The following is a 17396-nucleotide window of genomic DNA, read 5'->3' on the forward strand; positions in this document are numbered from 1 at the left end:
ACATGAAAGCAGAGAAAGTCTGCGGTCGCATCTAAAGGAACCAACATCACATTCATACTTTCCAGTCTCATCAGCAACAATTCATCCTCTACTTCTAGTGCAATGCATTATGGTTCGTAAATACAGACACAGCAAAAACAACAAATAAACTTCTCCTACTCAGCTGTGATATTCGAAGCACGGTGGCCATTTTCTGCTTCATTTGCATAAATGAGACGCTGTGAACAGCCAATCAGAGGGCAGAGTACAAGGACGCCGCCGCCGCCGCGTCATCAGAGATAAGAAACATAAAACCATAAACACGGTTTCATAATCACCAGCAGAACGGAGGATGATGACATCATCATTCACCAGACGCAGTACTCAAGTACACACACTCTGTTCATTAATACTCTGGTGAAAGTAGAAGTACACATACTTGTGTTGATTAATACTCTGGTGAAATTAGTACTTGAGTACTCAAGTAGGAGTACAGAAATGAATACTCAAGTAGAAGTACAACACTTGTGTGTAGAATTACTGATTCTACTTCTTCACTCAAGTAAAAGTGTAAAAGTACTGAAATATACTCCAAGTACAAAGAATAAAGTATCACTATGAAGTACATTTGTACTGGCTGGTCATATTAATAATAATCAATAATCACTTAAATGCATTCAAACTAAAGTGAGTCTATTTAGTTAATGAGTAGAAAGTACAAGGTCAGAAAAATAAATAGGCAAAAGTAAGGAAGTATTTGTACTGATGGCCCACACAGCAGTACACTCAGTACTACCATCATACTACCCCCCCAGCAGCCGGGGAAACAGGAAGTGCGATGAGGATGATTCACGCAGCCTCCTGATTGGACGACGGGTCAGTGACTCGCCCCTGCGTTCTCCTGCTCTCTCTCTATTTCTGTCTGTGAAGTAAAACAAGGAGTCTCTCTCTCCTCCAGATCCACACACACGGCGAGCAGCAGTGATCAGAGCCGCTACTCGTTCCCAATCAGCTGAAACATGCAGTGATTGATCGGCGGCCTCTCTTAAGGCCAATCAGACGAGCCAATCAGACGAGCCGATCAGACGAGCCGATCCTTTTTTCTGATACTTGTTTGTCTGCTTTCAAGCTGCTCTCTATTCTGCTCTGAGGGCGTCGCCATGGCAACGCTACGGCGACGCTACGGCGACGCTACGGCGACGCCAAACCCGTTAATGTGGATGTCAACAAAGCTTTAGACAGGACGATACAAAAATAACATGAAATATTCATATATATATATATATATATATGAATATATATCATATTTGTGGGGAACGTCAGCGTTTACCAGGAGGTCTGTTGATCCTGATTTATTAAAAATATATCAACTCAAACTGAGAGAGAGACAGGGTGAGACAGACAGACAGACAGAGAGAGAGAGAGAGAGAGAGAGAGAGAGACCTCCACTGAGGAGGCAGTAATGTAACAGCTGGTAGAGCGAGCTCGACGTAGACAGCTCACTCGCTCGTCTGTGAGGCTTAATGTCCTTTTGTGTGTCGCCTCCGTTTGACCCGAGGACCCGGACCAGTGTGTGTGTGTGTGTGTGTTCAACACAACCCAGAACTCTAAAGAACAAAGACCAAAGTCCAGGTCCAGGTCCAGGTCCAGGTCCAGGTCTGTCCCAGCAGACGGCTCTCTGGGAGTCTCGTGTTGCTTAATGACTGTTTTCTATCGTCCTCCTCCTTCATTACACTGTGTGTGTGTGTGTGTCTCTGTATGTGTGTGTGTGTGTGTGTGTCTCTGTATGTGTGTGTGTGTGTGTCTCTGTATGTGTGTGTGTGTGTGTGTGTCTCTGTATGTGTGTGTGTGTGTGTGTCTCTGTATGTGTGTGTGTGTGTGTGTGTGTGTGTGTGTCTCTGTATGTGTGTGTGTGTGTGTGTCTCTGTATGTGTGTGTGTGTGTGTGTGTGTGTCTCTGTATGTGTGTGTGTGTGTGTGTGTGTGTGTCTCTGTATGTGTGTGTGTGTGTGTGTGTGTGTGTGTGTGTGTCTCTGTGTGTGTGTGTGTGTGTGTCTCTCTATGTGTGTGTGTGTGTGTGTGTGTGTGTGTGTGTGTCTCTGTATGTGTGTGTGTGTGTGTGTCTCTGTATGTGTGTGTGTGTGTGTCTCTGTATGTGTGTGTGTGTGTGTGTGTGTCTCTGTATGTGTGTGTGTGTGTGTGTGTCTCTGTATGTGTGTGTGTATGTGTGTGTGTGTGTGTGTGTGTGGTGACACCTCTGGAATGTGTAGTAAACAGGCAGAGAGAGAGAGACAGAGAGACAGACAGGTCCAGGCTGGTCTCAGATATGTAACGACACATTTCACACCACAAAGACAGAAACACACACACACACACACACACACACACACACACACACACACACACACACACACACACACACACACACAGACTCTGTTCCTGACCTGGCACGTCAGGCTGTTCTTGAGAAATACTTGTGAGCAGCCGATTTGTACAGAAAAGACTCCTCACGCAGGACTCACTGCAGGACTCTGGAATGCGCGTGCTAACGTCAGCTAGCACCATCAGATCACAACTGATGACATCATCACGTCTGTCAACCTGACATCACAAACCATCCAATCAGAGTCCTGTCCCCCCCCCCCCCCCACCCGCCGGTTCCAGCTGCTTTACAGAACGATGATCCCGGCTGAGGAATTCCTGCCTTCAGGCTACGACTACTAGCTGGAACAACAGCAGGGTTTGTGTAGCCTGGAGCAGATGGGCGTGGCCTGAGTGTTGCCTAACCTGTTGAAAGACACACACACACACACACACACACACACACACACACACACACACACACAGAGGGAGGAACACTCAAAAACATCTTCCTCAAGTCAACCTGCTGTTTCTTTTTCATTTCACCGATCCGGCCCGACGTCAAGGTTCTGGACGGGACTATTTCCTGGAGGATTTCATCACGGAGCTTGTAAATATCTTGAAGAATGAAAACATAGATCCTGTATTTAAAAAATGATTCATGGTTTTATTTAAGAATATTTGACTGTGAATAAAAACTAAACTAATCTGTGAAGTGATTCCAGGATGTTTGCATACATTAACACGATGAGTCAGCCCAGGAGGATCATGGGTACGTTTAGAACGCCTTCAGGGGCGAGCGGAGACCGCCACACCTGTGATTAAGAGCTTTACTCACACACACACACACACACACACACACACCCACCCTCCCGGTGTGTGTGTGTGTGTGTGTCGGTTATTCATCTTCTCAAAAACATATTTACGATGAAGTGGCGACGGCTTCGTGATCTAAGGCGGCGAGGACGAGAAACATCAGGTACGCCATCCGATGCGAACCCTGAGGTTTTTAAATAGTCCCAGGACCAGGACAAAACCAGGACCAACGCTGCAGGTCTTAAACCAACGAACAGAACGCCGGCTCTCTGATCGTTGCCGGGACAACCATCCTGAGGAGTTTATTGTAAACACTTGTGAGCTTCATAATGGTGGACATGGTCCAGGACCACACGGTGGTCTGCCAGAAGGTTGAGGACGGTGACGTCGGACATGAATGCTTCAGTGTTGGGACGCGTCGGGACTCGGACCAACAACAAGGCCATTTCTTGTTCTGGACTGAGTCAGAGCAGCCGGGTCACAGACCATCGTCCCCATCAGATCCACATTCTTACTGGTCCTCCGTCATCTCCCAGAACAGACCGGATCAAATTAACTCTCTCCACCCATTAGACATTTAATAGGTCAGGTCTGGTTTCCCACAATGCTTCATTGTGTTCTTCTCAGGAGGCGACACTCTGAAAAGTGAAACCGATGCTGAAGTGCCTAAAACTGTCATTCTCCCTGCTGGCCACCAGGGGGAAAAAACAACCCAATCATCTTCACTAAGACGATCATGAATGATAAAGGTGTCTCGGGATGAAAGGTTTATGAATCCGTTTAAATCCGGCTCGACTTCCCACCTCGATAGTCAGACAGCGTTTTTATCCCGACACGCGGTGAAACTCAAACACAACGTACGCAGGTCGCCGTCCCACAATGCAACATGGACAGAAAGATAAGAAGGACTCGGAGGCTCAGGGGGGTTTGCGTTAGTCCTGACTCACTGACTGAGTCATGGAGGGCTGGATTACTGCAGGAATCCCATTCACACACACACGCACAGGAATCAGCCAATCAGAACGCACGTCGGTCGGTGAAGCTCGGCTCTGTATTCGTACTCCCGAAGACCCGGATCAGACGGTCCGTCCCGGACCAGGAGCTCCGTGTGACTCACACATGCCGGCAAACATGACTCAGTGGACACAGTTGGAGTGACCTTTGACCCGCATACCAAAGGCATTCTGGGACACTGGAGGTGGACTGTTTGGTATTTCCTGATGGTCTCAGGCAATCCAACAGATTTCAGTCATATAGATGTGATCCTACTTCTTCAAAACCTGCAGTGAAGCCGACGCTGAGGCGCCTCAGAGCTGCTGTCTGTCTGATGGATTCTCTAGTTTCATAATGTTCGTACATTACGGTGATCCAGATCCAGATCCAGTCAGGATGCTGCTCAAGTTCATCTCATCCACCCGTCGCTCCGCTCCACTCCAAATATGGTCACTTCTTCCTCTGGTTGCAAACAAACCCAAGATGGCGACGGCAGAAATGCTGAGCTGTAGGCTTCAAAACCGTAGTCCACTAAGCGACTGGTGATGTTGCCATGACAACGTCCTCAGACCCTCTGAACTGGGTTAATCAGGTCCTGGTCCTGAAACAGATGAACTTGTTGCCGTGTAACACACAACAGAGAGACGTCACTACCATCCTCACCTCGCCATTACCCATGATCCTCTCTGTTCTACTACATCATCGTCATATCCACTACTTTACATGGTCTTCCTCTCCAGTCCTGGTCCTGGTCTTCCTCTCCTGGCCCCAGGTCCTGGTTTTCCTCTCTGCCTTCGTCCTTGTCCATAAAACCTTCATTTCTCTGCTCTTTTCCTCCGAGTCAGCAGAAAGGCCAACCGCGGCGCTGCCTCCTCCTCCTCCTCCTCCTCCTCTGTAGTCCTTCACCGCCACAAACCGGACGGACCCCCCCCCCCCCCCGCGATGCGTTCAAGCGAGAAAGTAAATCATGTAACTTTGAGATTTGGTCAGGAGAAGACGATCGGATCGTAGATATCTGAGATAAATAAGTACGTTTTAGTGTGATTGATGATTATCGGGACGATGTCGTGAATCAGAGGAGCATCCATCATCATCACAACATCAAACCTAAACCAGAACCCTGAAGCCCAGTCTGGACCCTCAAACAGGACTCTGGGGGGTCTGAGAACCGGCCCGGATGTGAAGTAACTCCACCATGTTGAAGAGTTTTAAACAGATTTTCAAGATTTTCATATATTGTTTGTTTCACAACAAACAACAACAAACAACAACAACAAACAACAACAACTAACAACGTTCCATCGGACCGTTTTGTTTCTTTAAATGAACTTCGTACATTCCTTCACACACACACACACACACACAAACACACACACACACACACACACACCGCTCTGCCGGGGCAACAAGAGGTAGGAATCCACACAAACCCTCCCCCCCTTCACATTCCCCTGTTCTTCATGCCCCCCCTCACAGCTGGGACTAGCAGGTCCTGCTGAAACACTCTGAACTCCACGGACGACACACACACCGGTGTTGGTTGTGCGACCTCCTCACACACTCACCAGATAGTTCATGTTGTCGTGCTGCAGTGAAGCGGCGGTGGCGGGGGGGTCGGCGGGCGGGCTGTAGCTCAGCCCCCGTCAGACAACTCAATCCTGTTTTTTGGTTGCGGAGACGAGATCCCAAAAACTAGATCCTTCCTCCCAATGGCCTCCTGTCCGTCTGTCCTCCCTCCTCTGCCTCCCGAGTCTCCTAGAGTCCTGGTCTCACACCTGGTCTCACACCTGGTCTCAGTCCTGGTCTCAGACCTGGTCTCAGTAGTCCAGCAGATCCCGACACATTGTGACGCTCCGTGATCTCACACAGCAAGAATGAGTCTGCTGCTTGGCCCATTTACTCCTGCCCCGCTCGCCCTTATTCCTCCCTCTCCCTCCCTCCCTCTCTCTCTGTAGCCTGAGGAAAAGGGGGAGGAGTCTTGTAACCCGACACGTCACTTCCTGCTGGATCCTCATATTCCCCCTCTCCCGTCTGACCATTGGCCCCGGGAGCGCTCCTGCAAATAAAGCTCTGCCCTCCCTCCTCCTCCTCCTCCTCCCCTCCCTCCTCCTCCTCCCCTCCCCCTCTCTCCCCCCCTCCCTCCCTCTCTCTCGCCCCCTGGCTGTGGGAGACCTTCAGTGCTCTGGTTTGCTACATGAGCTCATCTCACCATGTTTACCAACGAACCTGAAGCTGCTTTGGAAGCTAAATCACTGCGTTGCCACGGCAACTAAAAACGTAAATAAACTGATTATTTGATTACTTTTCTCCAGTGAGTATTTCAGTGATCAGAGGAAACGTCTGACTGCCGAGTCACCGAATATAGATTCTTTGAAAAACATCCTTTTTTAAGCTTTCCCTCTGGCCTCCGATAAATGCTGACTCAGCGTTTTCCAGGACAACGGGAAAAAAGCTTAACATGGATCCAGATCCAGTACGGGTCATCAGATCCCCCCGTCGCTCCTCCACACTCCAAATATGGTCACTTCCTTCACTGGTGGCAAAAATCCAAATTAAAAAAACGTAGTCCACAAACCAACGGGAGACATCACCATGGCAACGTCCACTTCTTATATACACCAGAGGAGTCGCCCCCTGGTGGAACTGATTAGAAAGGATGCACTTTCCAAGCATTTCCAGGTGCATTTCCATGCTTTTCCAGCCCCTTCCAGCTGTGGTAAACTCCATCTTTGTATCAATCCAATGGTCAGTATTCAGTCTACTTATTCTGTCACTTGTTCATCACATTAAATGAGATGTTATTGTCCTCTAAACAACCAACATGATGTTTGGAGACAGCTTTTTACAGAAGGACCACAAATGAAAGGAAAACTAATTCCACTAACAGATCCACAGAAATATAATCACCAACTATTTTCATCATCTGTTCATCATCAAAAGTCATTTTTCATAAAGAAATGTCAGGAAATGCTGTTTTCAGTCCCTCAAATATGGAGATCTTCTTGTCTCTGTTCTATCATAGATGTCATCACATAGAACATACATTTCAAGACCTTTAGTCTAAATCCAAGACCTTTTCAAACCTTGAAAACGCCACACAAAAAAAGTGTTTTCAAGGATTTCCAGCACCCGGACCAACCCTGTGTTACTACACTTCTACCGGCTGTCATGAGGAATGGATTCATCAGTAAGATGAATTAAAGATGAACCGTCCCAGTTTGGCCACGCCCCCTGGTTTGGCCACGCCCCCTCTTATCCTCGCTGCCCCCCATGTTGGAGGAACAGCAGCTCCATTGTGTCTGCAGTCGACCAGCCAGCCAACAGAACATTCCTCACACCTCCACACCCCTCACCCTCCGTGACCCGGACCCGGACCTGGACACGGACTCGCCGACCGCCACAACCGTGGCCTCTGTCACACCGACCCACAATCCACCAGGGCATCACACAGCACGACAACAGAAGCCATTGTAGGACCGAGGTGATGTGGGTCAACGTGGATCTGAATATGGTAATGGTCTCTGCTCCGGCTTCATGAAGACTGGGTCTCTGTGTCTCCCATAGACTTCTATACAATCAGAGAGGCGTCGCCCCCTGGTGGCCGGCCGAGGGAAACATGCCTTCAAATGCAGCTCAGAAATGTGGCCTTCTCAAAACGCCGCCACATTTGGAGCTGAGTGTGGAGGAGACCAACGTTAACGTGCTTCGACTTCTAGAGGAACTGAAAAACAACAGAGGACCAATCACAGCAGACTGGGCTTTTTGGGAGGGAGGGGCAGGTGGTCAAACCGAGTGTTTCAGAGAGAGAGAGGTGAGCTGCTGCAGCACAGCATGATGGGAAAACAATCAATCAAACACACGCAGCCTGCAATGAGGAGAACATGCTCAGACCGTTAGTTCAATAAATGAGTTTGTGATGTAGATTTGAACAGAAACGTGCAGTCACCGGCGGTGATGACATCACAGTGTGATGATCACACTGATGATGACATCACAGTGATCAGCTCAGTCAACCAAACGCAGTTTTATTAGCCCAATTAAGTACTCAGATCCATGAATCTCACATTCATTTTTAATAAAAATGAACTATTGATCTGTGATTTAATATCAATAACCAGATAAAAGGATGCTGAAATAACTCCATCATGATGGTGATCAGTAAAAAGTGCTGAGTCATGCTTTGTTAGGTCTGTCTGCAAGACCACAAGATAACTACTGTTAAAACGCTGGTTTTCTGAATGGAGTCTGGTTGATGATGCTAGGCTACGCTAACATTGTAGCTGCTCCATCAACACTCCAAATAAGGTCATCTAGACATAAATACAGCAGAGACCTTGTTGTTTGGACCACAGACAGTCTCTGGTTCCTCCACATAGTCTGGTCTGGTCTCTGGACTAATGTGGGCTACTATCTAGACCTCTGGGGGACCACAGACAGTCTCTGGTTACTCCACATAGTCTGGTCTGGTCTCTGGACTCATGTGAGCTACTATTTAGACCTCTGGGGACCACAGACAGTCTCTGGTTACTCCACATAGTCTGGTCTGGTCTCTGGACTAATGTGGTCTACTATCTAGACCTCTGGGGGACCACAGACAGTCTCTGATTCCTCCACATAGTCTGGTCTGGTCTCTGGACTCATGTGGGCTCAGGCGTTCAGGTGTTAGCAGCACTCCACTCCATGCTGTGTGACCTACCTCCACCTGTGGCGCCCCCTGCAGGCAGTCAAACATCCTACAGAACACCTGGAGGACAGGGAGGGAGGAACAGCACCGACGTGAGCAGAGACCTCGTCGTCATGCCGACGCAGCAGCTTCAGCTTTCAGAGTTAAAGTGAGTTCTACCTTCACATCATTTACCGTTTGATGGCTGCCTTCATATCACACACACACACACATATATATATATATATATATATATATATATATATATATATATATATATATATATATATATATATATAGGGAGGTTACTATGGCAACTGAGACTGAAGGGCCAGAGAATCAATCTGAACTGATCTAGATATGCTGATAAAACTCACTCTCTCTCTCTCTCTCTCTCTCACTCTCTCTCTCTCTCTCTCTCTCTCTCACACACAATATTTATATATAAATATTGCAAGAATACGGTTAATAATATGTGAAGATATATGAATAGTATGTCAATGTAACTGTATGTTAATTTAAAATATAAAAACATTTTTTTGGGAAGTCCACTTCTATCATCACAGAGGAGGACGGGTCCGTCTTTTTATAGACCGCCAGAAGTGGAGTAGGCTAATTAGGATGGCAGCAAAGAGAGACAAGCAGCCAACGCTGAACGTCCTTAAAGCTCTCTGCTGGCCACCAGGGGGCGACTCCTCTCTGCTTGTATAGAAGTCTATGAGAAAATGGTCCTACTTCTCTCTGCTGGCCACCAGGGGGCGACTCCTCTCTGGTTGTATAGAAGTCTATGAGAAAATGGTCCTACTTCTCTCTGCTGGCCACCAGGGGGCGACTCCTCTCTGGTTGTATAGAAGTCTATGAGAAAATGGTCCTACTTCTCTCTGCTGGCCACCAGGGGGCGACTCCTCTCTGGTTGTATAGAAGTCTATGAGAAAATGGTCCTACTTCTCTCTGCTGGCCACCAGGGGGCGACTCCTCTCTGGTTGTATAGAAGTCTATGAGAAAATGGTCCTACTTCTCTCTGCTGGCCACCAGGGGGCGACTCCTCTCTGGTTGTATAGAAGTCTATGAGAAAATGGTCCTACTTCTCTCTGCTGGCCACCAGGGGGCGACTCCTCTCTGGTTGTATAGAAGTCTATGAGAAAATGGTCCTACTTCTCTCTGCTGGCCACCAGGGGGCGACTCCTCTCTGGTTGTATAGAAGTCTATGAGAAAATGGTCCTACTTCTCTCTGCTGGCCACCAGGGGGCGACTCCTCTCTGGTTGTATAGAAGTCTATGAGAAAATGGTCCTACTTCTCTCTGCTGGCCACCAGGGGGCGACTCCTCTCTGGTTGTATAGAAGTCTATGAGAAAATGGTCCTACTTCTCTCTGCTGGCCACCAGGGGGCGACTCCTCTCTGTTTGTATAGAAGTCTATGAGAAAATGGTCCTACTTCTCTCTGCTGGCCACCAGGGGGCGACTCCTCTCTGGTTGTATAGAAGTCTATGAGAAAATGGTCCTACTTCTCTCTGCTGGCCACCAGGGGGCGACTCCTCTCTGGTTGTATAGAAGTCTATGAGAAAATGGTCCTACTTCTCTCTGCTGGCCACCAGGGGAGGTCTCTACCATGCTACCAATGCTAGTTAGCTACTAAGATGACTTTAACAAGCCGCGAAGTTGAACCTTGAATTATAGAAGCTAACTTTGTTAGCAGCTTCACACCAGAATCCACATGGATCCAGATCCAGTAAGGATGTTGCTTACTGGGTCTGGATCCAGATGTAAAGGTGCTAACAAAGTTAGCTTCTATAAAGTGTAGACGTCGTCATGGCAACGTTACCCGCTGATTTGTGAAATACGGTTTACGGTTTTGAAGCCTCGAGTTCGGCATTTTGGAATTTATGCATCCAGAGGACAGAAGTGATCAAAATCCCCTTAATCTTCACTTAACGAAGCCCCGCCCACTTCACTGTTACCCCGCCCACTTTAGTAACATGAACCGTTTGTCGTAGATGAACAAGGAGGGTCATCGCGGCTGGGAATTTTTTTTTATTAATATTAATAATTTATGGATCCAGACTCTTAATTTAGCAACCAAAATTATCCTTTCTTAAAATTAAATATTTAATTTCATATTGCAATTTATGTTCCAGAGGAAGTAAAATATATTTAAACGCTGGCTTTGTTCTGATGTCATGCAGCTTTAGTGGACACACACACACACACACACACACACACACACACACACACACACACACACACACACACACACACACACACACACACACACACACACACACACACACACACACACACACACACTTTAATCTGCCCAGCTGCCATCATGTGAATTGGTTGTGAACTGAGAGGGCAAGCAATTTACTCCTCACAAAGGCCATTCCACACCGCCGGCTGTGTGTGTGTGTGTGTGTGTGATGGAATTGTGCTGGGGGGGTTGGGGGGGGCTGTGTGTGGAGGATGTGGAGGCCTGGATGGATGACGGCGGATACGGGGGAAGAGCGGACTGGATGGACGAAGGAAGCGAGGTGGCTATTTACAGTGGAGGGGTAAAGATGGAGGGAAGTGAAGTGGATCAGGTTTAGACATCCATGATCAATGTGAGACCTCCAGGATCAGGTTTAGACGTCCAGGATCAGGGTTAGACCTCCAGGATCAGGGTTAGACCTCCAGGATCAGGGTTAGACCAGGACATGACATCACAGACCAGGGCATGACATCACAGGTCGGGACATGATATCACAGGTAACATAATACTAGTAACACCATGATATTTATATGATAAGGGGGGGTTTAGCTCAGGAGGTAGAGCGGGTTGGCTGGTAACCGCAAGATTGCCGGTTCGATCCCCAGCTCCTCCTAGCTGAGTGCCTGATGTCTCTGAGCAAGGCACCTCACCCTAATGTCTCCTGACGAGCTGGCTGTCGCCCTGGGTGGTTGACTCCACCGTCGGTGTGTGAATGTGTGAATGAATGTCAGTCATTAATGTAAAGGGCTTTGGATAAAAGCACTATATAAATGAGGCCATTTACCATTTATTTACTTGATGATGTAATCATTTTTCACGGTAGTACATTCTAGTCTCACGGGTCATAATTCTTATCAAACACATGTTATATAAATATCTGTGACTGGATCCTAAACCCTGATCTGGATCCTAAACCCTAATCTGGATCCTAAACCTTGATCTGTATCCTAAACCCTAATCTGGATCCTAAACCTTGATCTGTATCCTAAACCCTAATCTGTATCCTAAACCCTGATCTGGATCCTAAACCCTAATCTGGATCCTAAACCCTGATCTGGATCCTAAACCCTGATCTGGATCCTAAACCCTGAACCGGTCTCTTGCAGATCCAGACTCCTAATTTCTCATCAAACACATTGAGGTTAACTTCCTGTTTGGTATCGGATCTTAGTGGATGCTGGAAGGAGATGAATGGACGTGACTGACAGACTCCGCCCCTTTGAACACAAACAGGAAGTCAACTCAGAATGCCGTTTGGCGCCGCGTGTCCACGGCTCCGTTTAAAACGGCGAGGCCCGCTATGAGACTGACACTCAGCAGACCCTCCTGTTGCCCCTAGCAACGCTCCACCGGCGAGGAGAGCTGCATGAAATTGAGATGCAAGGTGTGTGTGTGTGTGTGTGTGTGTGTGTGTGTGTGTATTGAGTCGGGAGGCGGGGCTTCTCTCTCTAAACAGCTATGATTGATATTGAACTGAAAAGCTTTACGATGGCAAATGCGCACAAACAGTGCCGCACCGGCCCAAGCAGCCCCTGTTAATCACCTCGGGAAACCCCACATATCTACTACAGGGTGTGTGTGTGTGTGTGTGTGTGTGTGTGAGTGTAGAAGGGACACACACCATCGTAAATAACCTCCATCAGCGTTTTTTGATTTATGCATACATCCACATGCAGGCACACACACACACACACACACACACACACACACACACACACACACACACACACACACACACACACACACACACACACACAGCACCAGTTTGATGGAGGTTCAAAATAATAATAATTGATTATTACCTATTATTACTGATTATTCATGCTTATTACGATTATTACTGATTACTATGATTATTACTGATTATTACCGATTATTACTAATAAGTACGATTATTACTGATTACTATGATTATTACTGATTATTACCGATTATTACTGATTATAACTGATTATTACCGATTACTACCGGTTATTACTGATTATTGCCGATTATTATACTGATTAGCGATCCAGACGTGTTCACGTTTAGAAGAAGTTTGATTCAAAGAACTGATCAATGTGGATGAAAGTTTTCTAACGTTAAAGAGACCGTGTAGGAATTACTCCCATCTAGTGGTGAAATTGTGTTTTGCATTCAGATGAATAGTGCTCTCCAGCGTTATTAGCCGTTATTAAGAAGCTACGACAACATGGTCCAACACCACCTCACCGGTGTTCTTCCAGCTCATGGGGTTGATGTTTATGTGTGAGCATGAAGTCGTTCCTCCAGCAAGATCGTGATTTATGTTGTTTTTATTGGTTCATGTTTGTTAGCCTTCCATTACGATGTCATAGCATGTAGCATCAGCTAACAACTAGACACACAACACACACAAACCAATGTGACTGAAGTGCTCACACACACACACACACACACACACACACACACACACACACACACACACACACACACACACACACGACACACACACACACACTTTCTTGTGTGCTCAGCAGATCGACGCTCAGCTGAACACACAACCACACCGTGTTGGTCAGGGAACGCATGTGTGTGTGTGTGACCAGGTGTGAGGACTCATGGGAACGGTTGCTGTGGCAACGAGGCTCTCACCATCTGCAGGTGTGACATGTCAAAAGAGCAGACGTCACGTTCATGTCTGGTCACCGTGGTGACAGGAAGTCACTGCAGACAGACGCGATGTGACGGCGTCTATGTGACGGCAGCGCTACACAAACACCAGTTAGGCTCCGCCCACAAAACATGTCATCACTTCTCTTTACAAACGCAGAGACGGTCGATGACAGGACACGTTGACAGAATAACCAGAACATGTGGAGGACACACAAACACACACACACAGACCCCACTATCACTCAGGTAGGTTAACACTTGTATTATTTCCTAGTAACCATGGAAACGCGCAGCTGCGTCTCCAACACAACGTTGGTCATTCTCTCTGCTGGCCACCCGGGGGCGACTCCTCTCTGACTGTATAGAAGTCTATGAGAAACCAGAGACTGTCTGTGGTCCAAACAACAAGGTCTCTGCTGTATTTATGTCTAGATGACCTTATATGGAGTGTTGATGGAGCAGCTACAATGTTAGCGTAGCCTAGCACCATCAACCAGACTCCATTCAGAAAACCAGCGTTTTAACAGTAGTTATCTTGTGGTCTTGCAGACAGACTAACAAAGCATGACTCAGCACTTTTTACTGATCACCATCATGATGGAGTTATTTCAGCATCCTGTTCATCTGGTTATTGATATTAAATCACTAGGGGTGTGACGAGATCTCGTACCACGAGATCTCGCGAGATTAAAGTCGACGATATTTCTCGTCGCCTTAAAAATCCGTCTCGCGAGATTTGTGAGCTATACATAGCTGAGGTTTTACAGACAGCTGTTACTGACTGGGAGCTTAAAAAACCAACCAAGGCATCGCTTATTGTTACGAAAATGTACGTAATATGGACGTGGCCGTGCGCGACGCGGGATTGAAGTCGCACATCTGTTTTGCGCACACTATAAATCTTGCAACCCAAGCTGGCCTCGGTGTTCCCCGCGTCGCTCGTTTACTCGGGCGGGTGATGGTGCGTGTCCACAGGCAGCGGTGTATCTCCGCGTCCCATTCATTGTCTATGTGAAAAGCCGTGCAATGCATTCTGGTAGCGTCGCGGCGAATGTCGAGAGACGGCGCGCGAGTTGGCCGCTCCTCATTTGCCTAAAGTTGAAGTCGAATCTACTTTATGCTAATCAGAGGCGCCGGGCTCGACTCGCCGCCTCGGGAACGCTCGCAAAAGTCTGTTGTTTGAAGGAGAGCGCCTGTCAATCATCCTCTAGTGGGAGCCCACAAGCGTGCAATACTGGGAAGCGGCGCGTCCACTCGCGTTTAAAAATGCCCCTGTGGACACGCACCTTGACTGCTTTTTTCATCGTAGTTCAGCGGCTACCGCGGTGAAAATGTCCAAGCAGAAACGGCTACAATCACCATCACACAAGTTAATGACGGGCACGTTGGATATGCTGGCTCGTTACCTTGAGCAGCAAGCTGCCATAGCAGCAGCATCACCAGCCCAGAGATGAGACAAAACTCCCGAAGCATTGATACACTTGACAGCTGCGATGTCGGAGATGCTGAAGATGCTGAAGATGCTGTAGTTGCAGCATGTTGTTCATGACATACTTGGTCAGGCTCCGTTTGCACTATTTGAACTCTGTATTGACAAAGTAGAACTTTGATTTGGTTTTGCACATATTTACACTTGGAAAACAGAAATATTTTATTTTATTTATTTTATTTTAACTTTTATAAATTGTAGTTTTAGTTTAAATTTGTGAAAGAAGAAGTTTATTAAAAGATAATGCTAACATCATGCATGTAAAGAGTTATAATAAAATATTTCAAAATGCATGTGCAACTCTGTTAAATTAAAGTCTGTTGGTCCAGTCATATATTTTGTCATTGTAGTTTTCTTAAAATCTCGTCTCGTCTCGTTCTCGTGAGCGGAGTGTATCGTCACACCCCTATAAATCACAGATCAATACTTTATTCTGGTTCCTCCAGCTGTGGTAGACCAGCCCACGTGGGTCATGTTGGATCCAGTGAATCCAGCTTGGTGAAATCCAGAGACCCTCTGGATGAAAACCCTGTACATGAACAGTGTTTTCCTCTCAGTTGAAGGCTGAATGATTAAATCCTGATTATGGAACTTGTGATGGAGGATTTATTTGGACTAAACACTGACGGCATATTGCAGAAGGCTTACCGGCCTCAGAGACTCGTGAACTCACCGTGTGATCCAAACGACATTATTATTGTCAATGAATCACATCAGCTTGTGCATTAACCATCACATCGGCCGTTAAATAAAGTTATAATTATTACCAGGAGGACTTTATTAGACCTGGGACCATATGGAAATGTCATGTGGCGATTATCCCACCAACATACCTGCGAGTCAGGATATTATCCTTAAGTAAAACTCTTAAAGTGGCACTCACACATACTGGAAGAATCTAATATTATTTATTGGATCAGAGAAAAGACACATCTTCTACTTTCTGATCCTGATATGAAATCTGATATCGTCCGATCTTTGGAATCAGACGTAACGGAAATATTCTGTGTTCCTATAATGGAAGTAAAACAATAACTGTCAGCAGGTTTTCTATTTGTGGTGTAGCTGAGTGTGTGTAGGCCACACACACACACACACACACACACACACACACACACACACACACACACACACACACACACACACACACACACACACACACACACACACACCAGCAGTCTGTGTAGACAGGTTGGCCCAGAATAGCTCCTACAGACCCAGAGTGTGAACCGGCACATCAAAGCCTCCTCAGCAACCGTTCCAGCCTGCACTGCTTTCACCATCCTGCACTGCTTTCACCATCCTGCACTGCTTGCACCAGCCTGCTGGTTCCACCACGGTCCACATCGAGGGTGCACTAGGATCCGGTTCCTGTCTAACTGGGTGTGTGTGCTGCATCGTGTTTTCCGTTAATGTTCCGTGTGCAGTGACGAGGTGTGAACGTGACTCACCGGGACCGACATGTTGCCTCCCTTGCTCGGATCGGATTCCGTTTCAGAAACGCCTTTTCTTGCTCGTCCCGGGTCTCCGTCCCGGGTCTCCTTCCCGGCCGGATAACGGCTCCTCTTCCCGGTTCTCCTTCACGGATCCCCGCCGCTCCGTCCGGCTGCGTCCATTCCGCGGGTCGGTCGGTGTGAACGGGGGTATATCCGGTTGGTCTCGGGGGTCCTGGTCCGTTTAGTCTACGGGGCTAAAAACGCGTCTGCGGGGTTTGTAACGCGGTGCGGCCGCCCGGACGTGCAGCAGGGCCGGCTGTCTCCCCTCCGTGTGTATCCGGTCTCCCTGGTCCCCCTGGTCCCCCTGTGCCGCCTCGGCCGCGAATCCTTCACCGATAACACGCCGGTCCACGGAGACTTCCGCCGTCCCGTCGCAGCTCGGACTCTGTGATCCGCCTCGGCCGTCTCCGCTGCCTGCCGTGCCCTCCTCAGGGTGGGACGATCCTCCAGTCCGGTCTTAAAGAGACCGCCTCACTGCGAGGAGGACTGCCAGTCCCGCACAGCTGGGCGCGCGCTCCCCCTGCAGGGGGTTCGGTTTTTGGACCGAACCGTTAAAGGAGCGCTGTTAAATTGTTCCTAAAACACTGGAATCACTTTACATTTAGTGAAGAACATTCAATATTAGTTGGATGGTGTGCAACCTGAACGCAGCCTGTTACGTCCACGGTCCCTCGGAAAGATGGAAATCTGCTCTTTAATAATTAAGATACATCTTTAA

General features: G+C 47.6%; 1 protein-coding gene across 3 annotated transcripts in view; it reads right to left on the bottom strand.

Annotated features, from left to right (window-relative positions):
• Nucleotides 1-17114, bottom strand: part of LOC311018224 (breast cancer anti-estrogen resistance protein 1-like) — a 32990-nt gene extending 15876 nt beyond the window's left edge. Inside the window, exons 1-2 of one of the 3 annotated variants that reach the window (XM_084017076.1) lie at nucleotides 16634-17114; nucleotides 8845-8892 (exon numbers count right to left, since the gene is read on the bottom strand). In XM_084017076.1, the coding sequence (XP_083873202.1) occupies nucleotides 8845-8892; nucleotides 16634-16645 (60 nt within the window). In that variant the 5' untranslated portion in view covers nucleotides 16646-17114. Of the gene's footprint in view, nucleotides 1-5713; nucleotides 6072-8844; nucleotides 8893-16633 lie in introns of those variants that run through there. The other 2 variants (XM_084017077.1, XM_084017078.1) reach the window with 2 other exon arrangements.
• Between the last annotated feature and the right edge of the window lie 282 nt (nucleotides 17115-17396).

The sequence above is a fragment of the Eutrigla gurnardus genome, assembly GCF_963514095.1.
Source record: "Eutrigla gurnardus genome assembly, chromosome: 9".
Lineage (NCBI taxonomy): Eukaryota > Metazoa > Chordata > Actinopteri > Perciformes > Triglidae > Eutrigla > Eutrigla gurnardus.